This window comes from Bufo bufo, chromosome 5 (genome assembly GCF_905171765.1).
Source record: "Bufo bufo chromosome 5, aBufBuf1.1, whole genome shotgun sequence".
NCBI classification, from domain to species: Eukaryota; Metazoa; Chordata; class Amphibia; order Anura; family Bufonidae; genus Bufo; species Bufo bufo.
The window spans coordinates 473,723,712-473,739,565 of record NC_053393.1 but is presented as its reverse complement, the minus strand read 5'-3'; the positions used below and the strand labels follow the sequence as shown (position 1 = coordinate 473,739,565).

Below are 15,854 nucleotides of genomic sequence, written 5' to 3'. Positions count from 1 at the left end.
ACTGTTTTTATGGTGTTTATCGGACAGGTTGGATCATGTGATATATTTATAGAGCCGGTCATTACGGACGCAGCGATACATGTGTGTTTTTTTTTTTCTTCTGGTTTTTATTATAAAATAAGGGGAAAGGGGCGTTTTTTTTTCTTTTTTAATTTATTAATTTTATTACTTTATTAAAAACACTATTTTTTTTACTTTATTTATGACACTCATTTTTGGGGTTTTGATCCCCTCTGCAATGCATTACAATACATCTGTATTGTAATGCATTGCCTGTTAGTGTATGACACTGAGTCATACACTAACAGGTTGCCTAGGAGACCCAGCCTGAGGCTGGATCTACTCGGCACCCGTTGAAGGCAGTTCCCGATGCCATGCAAGGCATTGAGCAGCCTCTGCACGGCATCGGGGTGCCTTGTGTCGCATCGCGTCCCTGCCACAGCAGCGCGGGGACTCGATGCGATCCCTCACCCGCCGCAAACCACTTCTATGTCGCGGTCAGCGCGGACCGCGGCATAGAAGGGGTTAATCCGCCGGCATCAGCTTTTACAGCGATGCCGGCGGATACAAGAGGGGCCTGGCTACCACGGACTGCCGGTGCCCACGCGATCACTATGACGTACTATTACGTCAATTTGCGGGAACGCAGTGGTTCACATGACGTAGTAGTACGTCATAGGTCGGGAAGGGGTTAAAATCATAACATGGGAGACCCACACAGAGACACCCACCAGCAATGATCAAATAAATAAAAAAACGCTGGTGCAATACGATGTTCCCCTGGCTGTGACCAAAACATGCAATACACTGTTGTTGACCCACTGCTGTAATACACGTATTGAAATGCTCACTTTTGGACTATTTGCAACAGATTTTTGGGGGAAAAAACACATCTCCTGGTTGCGAAAAAAATACAGTACATGGCTGTATTGAAAAAGTTTTGCAACAGGTTTCCAGACAAAAAAGGCTGGGTTCCTGCGGAGTGGTGTCTCTCTAAAAGCCCATGGCTTGTGCAGTGCAACACATGAAGTTATGATCAGTCCGGGCTACAGACACAACAGCACATAACTGCCCCTGTGCTTTCCCTGATAAAACCTGACTTTCTCCCTAGTAATTCAATCCCCTGTCCCCGCAAGCACCTAAAATGTCTTACGTGTCTAATTGCTGGGTCTGTCACAGACACGATGAACATGTCCTATCACATCAGTGGCTGGGCTCACAATGGGGTCTATGCTTCAGATCTAACACAGAGCCTAATGGACCAGCCAATACCCTTCCGCCTGATTGGCTGTCAGGCTGACTGCAAAGCATTCTGGGAAGCTCTGCCAGCCACGGCCCCGACAAGGGTCATGTGATCCTCTGTCCTCATCTTCCAAGCCCTGTTTCCCTCACGAATGTACTGAATTTAAAACGTAAAATGGCAGGCGCCGTTTTGCGCGATCCAAAGCAAATTGACAAAACTTCGGATTTGTTTGGTAGAAGAATTTTTGTGAAATTTGCAATGAATCTGAATATTTTGGAATTGATTCCTAATTAGCAAAACTTTAATGGACGAGTGTGATTTCCACCTCTGCACCCACCCCCTCTGTGACCCCGTCAGGTTGTTGAACCCATGGTGTGCTTTGTAGCTTCTTCTGTATGAAGACATAGTTTGAACATGAACATTTAATGATTAATGAGTCTAGCCATGCTGCAATGTCTATTATGCTATACCAGTGTAAGGCTACTTTCAAATTAGAGTTTTTATTTTCCGGCATAGAGTTCCGTCACAGGGGCTCTATACCGGAAAAGTACTGATCAGGCATATCCCCATGCATTCTGAATGGAGAGTAATCCGTTCAGTTTGCATCAGGATGTCTTCAGTTCAGTCGTTTTGACTGATCAGGCAAAAGAGAAAACCGTAACATGCTACGGTTTTATCTCCGGCGGAAAAAACTGAAGACTTGCCTGAATGCCGGCATTTTTTCCCATAGGAGTGTATTAGTGCATTCAAAATACCGGAATGCGCAGACCTTTAAAAATGAGGAGAAAAAAAATACCGGATCCGTTTTGCCTGATGACACCGGAAAAACGGATCCGGTATTGCAATGCATTTTTTCTGACTGATCAGGCATTTTTCAGACTGATCAGGATCCTGATCAGTCTGAAAAATGCCTGATCAGTCAGAAAAAATGAAATCCGTTTGCATACAGTTTGCCCGATCAGGCAGTCAGTTCAGGCAACGGAACTGCCTGGCGGAATCAAACAACGCAAGTGTGAAAGTACCCTAACATGGTGGCGATGACCATCCATCTTATCCCAAACAGCTTCACTATGTAAGATAATAACTTTTTGTTTGGAATGAGAACTGGTATCTCTGTACTCGCACTATTGTTTTTTGGGAAATATGAACCACATTGCTAACAGTATGTAAATAACCTATTAGTCATCATTCCCATATGGTGCATCTGACAATTATCACTGAATATCTTCAGCAAAGCAAGATGTAGTGAGAAGCTGTACACACCGTTGTTTGTTGGTTTATGGAAACACTTTTTTTTAACCCCTTAAGGACTGAGCGTATTTTCATTTTTCATCCTCACATTCCAACAGCCATAACTTTTTTACTGCATTTTTTGCCCCATAAGACGCACTTTTCCCCCCTCCCCAAAGTGTCTGTGTGGGGGAAATGTCACTGCATCTTATGGGATGAATACTAATGAGCGTTTCCATTATGGAAGCACTCATTAGTACTGGAGGACCGGGAAGCGGTGAATGCAGCGCTCCCCAGGCTCTGTACTCACCGCTTCCTGGTCCTCTGCCGCCGGCTCTGATGTGGCTGCGCACAGTGTGAGGACGTTCGGTGACCGCATGCTGTGCGTGGCAGGAAGAAGAGAGAGAGCTGGATCCTGGGAGTCCGCGGCATCCGAAGCAGGAGAGGCAAGTTGATTTTTTTTATTTTATTTGCTCTGAGGCATGGGGTCTGATCTAACGCACGGGGGCTGTTATGAGGCATGGGGGTCTCATCTGAGCTGAGGTCTGATCTGAGGTCTTATTAACATTGGGGGTCTGAGTGGGGCTGTGAGCTGAGGTCTGATTAACATTGTGGGGGTCTGATTGCTGGTCTGATCTGAGGTCTAAAGAAAAATATTTTTTTCTTATTGTCCTCCTCTAAAACCTAGGTGTGTCTTATGGAGTATTTTTCCGTTCATATAGCCATATGAAGGCTTATTTTTGCAGGACAAGATGCATTTTTAATGGCACCATTTTATTTACCATGTCTTGTATTGGAAAATGAGATGAAAAATCTTTGCGGGGTAAAATTGAAAAAAAAAAACAACACTATTTCGCCAAGGTTTTTTGGGTTTTGACATTACGGCGTTCACTATGCGCTAAAAATGACATTATGTCCTTATTCTGCAGCTCAATATGATTACAGCCATGCTGAATTTGTATAGTTTTTATTTTGTTTTATTCCTTAAAAAATAACAAAAACCTTTGAAAAAAATCTAAAGTTTCTTTGCATTGCTTTTCATATTTTAGTCTACAGAGCTGTATGAGTGCTTGTTTTTTGCAGGACGAACTGTAGTTTTATTGGTACTATTTTTGGGGAACTTATCATTTTTTAAAACTTTTTTCACAATAACTTTTAGCCCCCTTGGGGGGCTAGAACCTGGATCTTTTGATCTCTTGTACTATTCAGCCCAATAGAGATCTATTAGGGTGAATGGCATTCTGACGTGCTCCATGCTGAGCTGTACCTTGTGCACAGCTTAGCAGGAAGCTTGCCATGACAGGCCTGGGAACATCCAGCAGAGCCCAGGCTGTCATAGTAACCAATCAGAGCCCCACAATTTCACTTGAACGTGGCATCTGAGGGGTTAAATGACAAGGTTAGGCGTGATTGTTGTTCCCTGTCATTGCAGCCGGGTGCTGGCTGTATTATACAGCCAGCCCGCTCCATACAATTCCTGATGCATAATGCCATACATGTACAGTTAACATCTCAGGACGTCCAAAATGTGTACTGCTTAATTTAATACTGTACCTTTATAAGGCTTCTTTCACATTTGCGGCACATCCTTCTGGCAGGCTGGTCCAGCAAAGGATGCCGGGAATGGGCTACACAAAAACACTTTAGTACGTTTTATTTCCCTGGTTGAATCCCAGCATATTTATAGGGTAGTGGCCGGATCTCCGCTGGACCCCATTATAGTTAATGGGGCCGGATGGCATTCTGGTAACATCCGGCAATGCTGGATCTGGAGAACTTTAGCAGGCTGTGCCGCAAATGTGAAATTAGCCTAAGACAGGAGATTTTGGTGCAGATTCTTGTCACGGCTGTATCATGGTCTGGTGTGATGGACCATGGCACTTTTGATGAGCATGCTTGTTGCCGGTGGCAACATGTTGTTTGAGCATGTTTTGACACTTCTCCTTTAAGTTTTGTGTTCCTTCCCATCCTGGTGTGTTCAGGGTTAAGTTGTGTGCAAGGTGGAGTTGGATGTGGCCTCCTGGCTCTTCTTATACTGGTGTTGTGACCCTGAGGTCATTTGTACAGTATGTCTGCCTTTGTTTGAGAAGGAGCTTTGCTCCTCTCTGGATGTTTCACCTGTTCGTGAGGGCCTCCTTGTGGAACATCAAGGTCTTTAGCGATGTCTCCCTATGTTCTCCTCTACCTTACCTGTTGTTATGTTTGGTTGTTTTGTATGTTCTGGCGTTGTGGTACGTCTAGTTATTGTTCCATGTCTGGTCAGTGTTCGGTGTATTCTGTCCGGCATGGATGCTAGATGTTCCCCCGTTTGTCTGTTCCCATGGAAGGGAGTCTTAGGGGTTTCCCGGAGGGGAAACCTAAAGTAAGCAAGCAACATGTTGTTCCACCCAGTCGTTGTGGCAGGTAAGTGCTGTTGCTCCAGTGTGTGTTGTGGACGCTGGGGCTTATCTGCCAATCTGGGTTTTGTTCACTGGCTTTCCCTTCCCTTTGTTGCTAGGCCTGTGGGAGACTCCGGTTCATGCGTGTCATGGATGAACCGGTTGTCTTATTCCTGTCTCCTATTTCAGGGATCATTAGGGTCAGAAGGGCCCAGGTTTCGGAGTATGGGGATTTCTCCCACTGTACAATGTCAGGGGAGAATGGAATGCCACCAGGCCAGGATACCGAGATAAGGGAGCAGGAGACCACCTAACGCAACCCTAATCCAATCCCTGACCTCCTAACTGTATGAGCCAGCCTCAATGGTAGGGGGTCTCATACTCCGGAACCTGGGCCCTTCTGACCCTAATGATTCCTGAAAAAGGAGACAGGAATAAGAGACAACCGGTTCATCCACGACACAGATGAACCGGAGTCTCCCACAGGCCTAGCAACAAAGAGAAGGGAAAGCCGTGAGCAAAACCCAGATTGGCAGATAAGCCCCAGCATCCACAACACACACTGGAGCAACAGCACTTACTTGCCACAACGACTGGGTGTAACAACATGTTGCTTGCTGACTTTAGGTTCCCCCTCCGGGAAACCCCTAAGACCCCCTTTCGGAGGAACAGACAAACAGGGGAACATCTAGCATCCCATGCCGGACAGAATACACCAAACACTGACCAGAAACGGAACAACAACTAGACGTGCAACAACCCCAGAACATACAACACAACCAAGCATAACAACAGGTAAGGTAGAGGATAAGGAGGAGAACATAGGGAGACATCGCTAAAGACCTTGATGTTCCACAAGGAGGCCCTCACGAACAGGTGAAACATCTAGAGAGGAGCAAAGCTCCTTCTCAAACAAAGGCAGACATACAAATGACCTCAGGCTCACAACACCAGTATAAGAAGAGCCATGAAGCCACACCCAGCTCCACCTTGCCCACAACTTAACCCCGAACACACCAGGATGGAAAGGAACACAAAACTTAAAGGAGAAGTGTCAAAACATGCTAAAACAACATGTTGCCACCAGCAACAAGCATGCACGGCAAAAGTGCCATGGTCCACCACACCAGACCATGATACAGCCGTGACAATTTTATGCTGAAATCCATGTCAAAATCCATCACAATCCTCATTCCATATACGTGAACGGGGCTTCTTTAACCTGGCTCACATGAAACAGAAAATTTCCATGTAGATTTTTTGTCTGTGCAGCAAAAAAAACAAATATGCAACAGAAATAAGTTGCACACTAATTATTTCAGGCAGAACCGCCAAGGGTAAGCACCACTGAATGACAATGGGGCTTCGGGATTTCTGCCTTGCAAATACATGAAGGTTTTTAAGTACAGCTTCAAATCCCCTCTTTCTTTTCCCATATACTGCACATACAGTTTAAGAGGTTGTCGTTTTCCACAAAAGGAATATAAATGTCATAGAGAGGGTTCCCTTGCTTGCTACCCCTATGAGCCAAAGTGAAGAATGGCTGCAAAGAGTTCCTCCCATTCTGACATCATGCAATACTACATTACTCTAGTAGCAGCCGTATGAAATGAGTGGCCTCAGGCAGCTTTCAACAGCAAAAATAGGTGACTGCAGGCCCACCCCCTGAAATCAGGGTCTGAGGAACATCACTCACCAGATAGGTGGTGGTCCCAGGAGTGGATATGCTATAGAAACTGCTTTAAAGGGGTCTCCCTGGATTTTTTTTTATTTTGATGTCCTTTCCTTTGGATGGGATGCAGTTCTGATGCTACCCAGGAACTGATTGGCAGGAGAGGCCATCAATATGAAAATCCTGGGAAACTCCTTTAACCCTTATGCTGTGTGAATGTGGAGCTCTGCAAGATTAGCAGCTGCATTTTTTAAATGCAGAATATCCTGTACACTGTGATACGTGCATCAAAGCGTGAAAAGATTCGATTTTTTGATAACGATCATTATGTCTTTAGATAATTTTAGGACTCATTAGATTTAGCAGCCATAATGGCACCATGCTTAATCAAGTAACAGCTACTTCTCTCTAGTCCACCATAAATAGGCCTGCTCGACAGTGAGCATTGTCATTTCAATAGGAAGAGGGTGATAATTAGCTGCCAGGCACATCTAGAGGGAAACAAGAAGAGGGAAACAAATCTGCTATAGGGAAACAGTCAGGAGGCAGCCACACCCATTGGATCACTCTGCTCACCCGTCTTCCGCTTCAATGCTCCGGTGGCCCGAACCTGCCAGCCTACCTCTCTTCCTTCTCGACAGGCCTGAATGCCAGAGCAGCCTGACAGTTCTTTCTTGCAGACCATGGCCTACTTTTTGCCAGCGATATCAAAAATATTCCCACAACAATGATATTAGGAAATTTATCGCAATAAATACCTATTTAGAGGAAAAAACATGTACTCATGTTTCAGATCTTTAATTGTAAAGTATAAAACATTTTATAATTACTCCTATTACAACTAGGCATAGGATTTAAAGAAAAAACGACCATATTTTTTGGACTATAAGACGAGAAAAAATTGAACTGCATCTTATAAACCGAATGCTAATGACTGCTTCCATTATGGAATCGGTCATTAGCATAAAGGAGGCACAGGAGCGGTGAGGAAAGCGCTGCGCTGGCTCTACTCATCCTCCCTGGTCTTCTTCTAGGCCCCGCTTTGCACTGTGTCCTGACTGCGTACAGCATATGGATGTAGTGCGCGTAGGCGTGCAGTATGACCTGATGCTGTGCGACGTCAAGTCACAGTGCAGCGCTGTAGGAAGAAGACCAGGGAGCAAGGAGTGCTGGATCTGCAGGGTGGCGGCACTGTCCAGAGCAGGACAGGTAAGTTATTTTTATTTTTTTTGTTTGATCTGATGGGGGTCTGATCTGTCGCTCAAAGGGGTCTGATCTGAGGTTCACAGGGGTATGATCGGAAGCTGATGAGGGTCTGATCAAAAGCTGATGAGGGTCAGATCTGATTTTCATAGGGGTCTGATCTGAGGCTGATTGAGGCTGGGGGGGGGGGTCTGATCTGAGGCTAATGGAGCTTGGAGATCTGATTTAATGTCTCATGAAGAATGCGGGTCTGATCTGAGATCTGAAGAAAAATATATATTTTATTATTATTTTTTTCCATTTTTCTCCTCTAAATGCTAGTTGTGTCTTATAGTCCGAAAAACAAAGTTTAATACTGAATAATAGTAACAGTAATAAGTGAAAATTCAATGTAATAGAGACTTGAACTGTCTGCTGTAGCCTAAAGGTGGCCATACACATTCGATTTTCATTGGCCAAAACGGCCAATTTGGCCGAAATTCGGACGTCCAAAAGGTAGTCACTGATTGGCGACTTAAGTCTGGACGGTGGTTGATCTGTCAGGATGGATACTCTCAGGACTGACATATACAGCGCTGTCAAGTGCGACAACTCCGATGACGTCAATACAATACAGCGGTATATCACCCAACCCTAAGAGAGACTAGTAAAGGCATCTATCTGGTAAGATACTGGACAGCTAGTTGACACAGGAGCACACTGACTTCTACACGTCCCGAGGAGCCGTCACCTCTCCTGACATGTTTGTTTTAGTAACTACTTGAATTCTCCATGCAATAGCAAATCTTGTGCATGTATTCTTATGGCTCTATGTTGTACCATTCCTCTGTTATTCCTGGCTTAACTGGGTAGGAGGCCTGTGTCCGAAACAGCTGTCTGCAGATGAGGTGCTGGCTTATTTAATATCCAAGTCATGTCTCAAGGCTTATTTTAAGAGCTGAATATTGACTTCTAGGATAGCTGCCTTATATCTGGTGGCATTAGAGGCAGAGCTAGTTAAGAGCTCATTTGCATTTCTTCCCTCCCAGAATTCCAGAGGAGCATGTATGGCCTAAAAGTCTCCTCACACTGATTAAGGTGCTCTCTCCCTAAGGAGAGTTAGTTTCCCCCTTTGTCCATTCACAATGTCATGCTCTTCCAGAGGTTTTTGTAAGATTATTGGGCAGTTTCTCTGCCTACAAGATATTATTACAGATGCTTGGTTTACTTTTGCAGTTCTCAAAACTGAATTTCACTCAGCAGAGATCACATGCCTCTTCTTCACAGCAAAAATGTTATAACGTGAACAGAGTTGAAAAAAAGACCTTAATCCTAACTTCTACAAACCTATGAATGCAGAATCAACCTAATCAAACTAATATGAAAAGTTGTTATTCTACAAATTTTCATCTACTTGCATATTATAAGTTATACCAGCAAGAATTAGTCTTTATGTAGAAAACTATGATTTAAATCAAGCCTTACTGACTAGTGATTTAAACCGTGATATAAATCGTGATTTAAATCAGTTTGATTCAAATCAAATCCACCCTGTCAGTTTTATCCCCATGCATTCTGAATGGAGAGCAATCCGTTCAGGATGCATCAGGATGTCTTCAGTTCAGTCACTGAACGGCGTTTTGGACGGAGGAAATACTGCAGCATGCTGCCGTATTCTCTCAGTCCAAAATTCCTTAGACCTTATGTCTATGGAGGCTCCAATCCTGGTTTTGGCTCCCAATCACTGATGGAAATCACTGACCGAACACTGACGTGTGAATGAGGTTTAAGACGACCAGTAGTGGATACAGAGCTAGACAGAAGTGTCCGTCCCTGCACCACATTGATCGTCAGCCTGAGCCCCTGTGATAAATCTGGTTCGGGGCTAGACAGCCGGTCTAAGCTTACACCATCTATAGCAGAGATCGGCACTCCAGCTGCTGTGAAACTACTACTCCCAGCATGCACATTTACCCGGCTGTTATTGTAACTCCCACAGAATTGAAAGGAGGATTCTGGAAGTTGTAGTTTCAGAACAGCTGGAGTGCAGGAGGTTGCTGATCCCTGATCCATAGGGTTAGTAAATCTGGGCCAATGTATACAAAGCAAACCCAAAATCTACCCAAAACCAGTTGACCTATGCAAGATCAATATGGAGAAAGGGGAAGGGGGGGAAGTCAGTTCTGTACAGGGACTTGGTTCTCTGGTATCCAGCAATACTAGTTCTGGCAGGCAAGCGGAGGATTGGCCAGACACAAACTGCAGCATGCAGCGGTTTTTTGTCCGGCGGGAACTCCGCTCGCCAGCTGGACGCAGGCAGAATGTCCGCAGGTCCCCATTATACCGCATCCAGTGAATTCCAGGAGGCTGTTCTCTGTCAGAATTCAGACCGCTGGTGTAAAAGTGACCTATACTCCAGAACTCCCAACTTTTGAAAAGAAGAAGTGAGGATAACAGCAGTGGGTCCGTGGCAAGTTATTTTACACTAATCCATGCTTCTAACTCTGCCCAATGCCTATCTATACACCCCCCATCCCACCCAGTCCCATTTGTGCCCCTACACAGTAGTGATGCCCCCTTAGTGCACCCACACTAAGCAGTGCCTGTTAGTGCCCCGAAACAGTAGAATGTCCCCTTAGTGCACCTTACAGTAGTGATGCGTTAGTGCCCCCACACAGCAGAATGCCCTCTTTGTGCCCCCATACAGTAGTGATGCATTAGTGCCCCCACACAGAAGAATGCCCCAATACAGTAGTGATGCATTAGTGCCCCCACACAGCAGAATTCCCCCTTTGTGCCCCCACACAGTAGTTATGCCCACTTAGTGCCCCCACACTAAGCAGTATACTCCCTTAGTGCCTGTTAGTGCCCCCACACAGTAGTTATACCCCCTTAGTGCCCCCACACTAAGCAGTATACTCCCTTAGTGCCTGTTAGTGCCCCCACACAGCAGAATGCCCCCTTTGTGCCCCCACCCAGTAGTTATGCCCCCTTAGTGCCCCCACACTAAGCAGTATATTCCCTTAGTGCCTGTTAGTGCCCCCACACAGTAGTTATGCCCCCTTAGTGCCCCCACACTAAGCAGTATACTCCCTTAGTGCCTGTTAGTGCCCACACACAGCAGAATGCCCCCTTAGTGCCCCCACACAGTAGTTATGCCCCCTTAGTGCCCCCACACAGCAGAATGCCCCCTTTGTGCCCTCACACAATAGTGATGCTCCCTTATAACAGTGAAGTGGTAGTGTGGTGTAAATAAAATAAAGAAGTAATACCTAGCCCCGTTCCCCAATGAACAGAGAACATCATGCCCTCCACATGCTCTCACTGCATCGCGCCTGCTGAGCTGAGCAGGAGAGCGCACAGGCCGGGGGATGATCCTCAAAATGCAGGTAGAGTTGAAATTGGGACATGTCACAGCTCTCCCGTGTTTGCAGGACAGCCACCGAAATCTTAGACTGTCCCGCCGGATCTGGGAGGTATGGGAAACACTGAACACAGATCAACCATTAAAGTAAGGCCTCATGTACACGACCGTGGTGTGTTTTGCGGTCCGCAAATCGCGGATGGCGTCCGAGCGCGTTCCGCAATTTGTGGAATGGCATGGACAGCCTTTAATATAAATGCCTATTCTTGTCCGCAAAGCGCGGACAAGAATAGGACATGTTATATTTTTGTAGCGGGGCCACGGAACGGAGCAACAGATGAGGACCAAAACAATGGCCGTGTGCATGAGGCCTAATTAACACAAAATATCTATGACTGGACGGACATCTGTAGCGTACCACAAATGGGGTTGTTTCTGCAGAATGTGTACGCTCTACACAGTGGGGCAAATTCATTAATATTGCCTGAATAAGGCCAAGTTCACACATCAGTTATTTGGTCAGTTATTGGGAGCCACAAACCCGGTTCGGGTCAAATACACAGAACAGGTGCAGATCTTTCCATTACACCTCATCTCTGCGGAGGCTTCACCACTGGTTTTGGCTCACACTAACTGATGGAAATAACTGACCAAATAACTGAAGTGTGAACTCAGCCTAAGTTGCGACCACAGCATCTGAGCGGATTTTTCCCCGGAGCGCTGCGCTAGATGGCGCCGTTCAGTTGCTATGACAGCCTTGGGCCTTCTGAAGGCTCTCTAGAGTCTAGAGCTTCCATAGCAAAGTTCCTATCAGGCCCTGATAGAGGCGCACTCAATCTCTCATGGGCTGCAATGTTAAATACATTGCAGTCTATGGGAGAAGTGATCAGACGATCACATGTTAAAGTCCTCCAAGGGGACTTAAAATAAGTGTAAAAATCGTTTTTAAAATTATAAAAAGAATAAAAATTCTAATTACTCTCCTTTCTCCATTTTAATAATAAAAATAAACAATAAAAATCATTATTAGCATTGCCGCATTCCCAAAACGCCCAAACTAATAAAGTAAAAAACTATTTATCCAGCTCCGGCCCCGGAACTTAGTACATTTTCAGCAGGCACATATACTGCCAGAGCTGTGCCTATGACGAGGTGCATGCCTTCTCATAAATTAGTCATCTACTACGACAGTGCGGGGGGGGGGAGGCGAGGGGACGACACCAAGATCGGCGCAAAAAGCCGTTCCTAGTAAATGTGCCCCACTGTTCTCACAACTGCCTTCTGATTTTCCACTACATTTTTCTTACACATATTTTAGCCTCATAGTCCAGAACTGCATTAACAATTCTGGAGGCTTCAGAGCTAAAATCTCCCAATATTCCCTGAACAGAACTTATTCTCAGGATGGCAGCCTTTACTTCAGAGACTAACCGTCCAGGTGTATCACAGGAGCTCCTGGGCTGACAAGACCTGCTTGCTGACTGTTTCCAGCTCCGGGCTATTAGCGCCTCGCCGATACTAGGAATGCAATGCATTTCTTTAAATACGCTTTTTATGTACATTACAACTAACAGCGCTCCAAGTGCATGACAACATGCCCATAAAATACCGCATTAGTGTAAACTAATACCAAGCCAGTCAGGAGTTACTGCTGCTCAGCCTACAGCCGGGACTCCAGCTCCCGTGACGTCATCGCTCCAGCGCTCCACTTTTGCTCTGCGACCTCAGCGGCCCTCCGCTGTCAGAGTGAGAAGGGCGGGGACCGGGCTCAGTGACGTCACTAGCAGCGCGCCCACCCTCCCCCTCCCGCTGGCGCGCATGCGTGCTCGGAGAGTGTGATTCCCGCAGGGAGGGGGAAGTGAGTCACACGCAGCTTGTCGCACACAGTGACTCGCTCGGGCTCCGTGCTGACCGAATCGCTTCAGAGACCAGCGGGGTGGAACGCGGCGTACAGAGTGAGGAGAGGCTCCGGAGGGGCCATTTCTCCCGTACCGCCCCCCCTCCTCCTTCTTTGTTGTTATCCCGAGGGGTAAGCCGGGGCCTCCTCTCCGTCCCTCCCCGAATCCGCCCCCCCTCAGTGTCACCCGCAACATCCACCCGACGATGCGACGGCCTGAGCCCGGGGAGGATCAATGCGGCCCCCTTCCCTAGGATGTCATCCGAGGACAAGAAGCTAGAGTCCGCCTGTGAGCAGCCCGGGCCCCCGGCCCCTGCCAGCCCGGCAGCCACGGACAAAAGACCCCGGGGCCGCCCCCGGAAAGATGGAGCCTCCCCACTTCAGAGAGTCCGCAAGAAGTAAGTGCTGTCCGTGACACCCGCCGCCGCCTCCGTGTTCCCCGGTCACATGACAGAGCGGCAGCTGTCACCCGTCATGTCACAGCAGGCTGACGGTGGGCACCAGTCTGTCAGCGGCTCCTGGCACTGGGCATGCCCTCTCCCTGCACACAGCGCTCCTCTCTGCCCTGGGCTCCAGGGATGTTACACTATAGTGCCCCAGAGAAGGACCCCGTTATTAGAGCACATCACTACAAGTACATGCAGAAGTGCCCTGTGCCACCTGCTCCGTCATACCCACCTGCAGGCCGAGAGGATGGGCATCCTGGTAACCTGTGCCCCCAGCTCCGTCATACCCACCTGCAGACAGATAGGATGGGCGACCTGCTACCCTGTGCCACCTGCTACATCATACCCACCTGCAGGCAGATAGGATGGGCATCCTGGTAACCTGTGCCCCCAGCTACATCATACCCACCTGCAGGCAGATAGGATGGGCATCCTGGTAACCTGTGCCCCCAGCTCCATCATACCCACCTGCAGACAGATAGGATGGGCGACCTGGTACCCTGTGCCACCTGCTACATCATACCCACCTGCAGGCAGATAGGATGGGCATCCTGGTAACCTGTGCCCCCAGCTACATCATACCCACCTGCAGGCAGAGAGGATGGGCATCCTGGTAACCTGTGCCCCAGCTCCATCATACCCACCTGCAGGCAGAGAGGATGGGCACCCTGGTAAAGACCTGTTGTAGAAGGGAGGGTTCTGACGGGTGTACCCCTCCTCTGTGGATGTGGACCCCAATGCTCTCCTGTCATGTGACCCTGGGGTGTGCAGGTCCTGCACCATATGCTCTGCACGTCTGTGGGCTGCCTGCTGTCCCCTGTGCATTGCTTCTGTGGGATAGCTTGTCGTTCTGCAGTATGTGTGTGTGTGTATATATATATATATAAAGACAAAAAATCGGACTGCACTCCAAGCATTTCTTCAAAAAAGTTAGTTTTTATTCACCCATAAGGTGGCAAAGCGACGTTTCGGCTCAAGCATGAGCCTTTCTGCACCCGTCTATTTTTCCACACTATCCAGGGTGGTGCTGCCAGTGTTTTTTTTGCTATATATATATATATATATATATATATATATATGTATGTGTATGGGTTTAGTAGAGTGTTTTCTGCCTCCTGTATACTGTAAAGGATGTAGCGGTATATGTGCACTGCTGAGGAGCGCTTTATCTCTCACCATACACTTTACAGTATAATGGTGTCACCTGTACACTGTGCAGCATGTATACCTGCACTACGTCTGTCACCTATACACAGTACATTGACATAATGCACCGAGGAGTTAATGGAATGAAGCTTTCGATGTGTGATGTAATGAAGATGTATGGAACTGATTACAATATTAGAGGGAAAGGAAAAGTTTATTGGGGAAACTGTACAATAGAAAGGAGGCTCCTGGACCCTGCTGGGCGCCTCTAGCCTGGATACAGGATGAGATACGGCCTCTAGCCTGGATACAGGATGAGATACGGCCTCTAGCCTGGATACAGGATGAGATACGGCCTCTAGCCTGGATACAGGATGAGATACGGCCTCTAGCCTGGATACAGGATGAGATACGGCCTCTAGCCTGGATACAGGATGAGATACGCCCCCTCTAGCCTGGATACAGGATGAGATACGCCCCCTCTAGCCTGGATACAGGATGAGATACGCCCCCTCTAGCCTGGATACAGGATGAGATACGCCCCCTCTAGCCTGGATACAGGATGAGATACGCCCCCTCTAGCCTGGATACAGGATGAGATACGCCCCCTCTAGCCTGGATACAGGATGAGATACGCCCCCTCTAGCCTGGATACAGGATGAGATACGCCCCCTCTAGCCTGGATACAGGATGAGATACGCCCCCTCTAGCCTGGATACAGGATGAGATACGCCCCCTCTAGCCTGGATACAGGATGAGATACGCCCCCTCTAGCCTGGATACAGGATGAGATACGCCCCCTCTAGCCTGGATACAGGATGAGATACGCCCCCTCTAGCCTGGATACAGGATGAGATACGCCCCCTCTAGCCTGGATACAGGATGAGATACGCCCCCTCTAGCCTGGATACAGGATGAGATACGCCCCCTCTAGCCTGGATACAGGATGAGATACGCCCCCTCTAGCCTGGATACAGGATGAGATACGCCCCCTCTAGCCTGGATACAGGATGAGATACGCCCCCTCTAGCCTGGATACAGGATGAGATACGCCCCCTCTAGCCTGGATACAGGATGAGATACGCCCCCTCTAGCCTGGATACAGGATGAGATACGGCCAGGCATGGAGGCATACAGGTTCCTTATGGTATCCTGCGGCACATTCTCCCACAGATGATGCAGCTGGTCCTGTAGATCCTGCACACTGGCATCCCAACTGGTCCCATAAATGCTCGATTGGCAATAAATCTGGTGACCGGGCAAGGAAGTCTTGTAGCCGGTGGGAAGCCCTCATCG

General features: G+C 47.5%; 1 protein-coding gene across 7 annotated transcripts in view; it reads left to right on the top strand.

Moving 5' to 3' along the window:
* Nucleotides 1–12,888: 12,888 nt before the first annotated feature.
* Nucleotides 12,889–15,854, top strand: part of KMT2C (lysine methyltransferase 2C) — a 206,598-nt gene continuing 203,632 nt past the window's right edge. For 6 of the 7 annotated variants that reach the window (XM_040434128.1, XM_040434123.1, XM_040434122.1 and 3 more), the window contains exon 1: nucleotides 13,084–13,364. In XM_040434128.1, the coding sequence (XP_040290062.1) occupies nucleotides 13,222–13,364 (143 nt within the window). In that variant the 5' untranslated portion in view covers nucleotides 13,084–13,221. Of the gene's footprint in view, nucleotides 13,365–15,854 lie in introns of all 7 variants that reach the window. The other variant, XM_040434126.1, reaches the window with a different exon arrangement.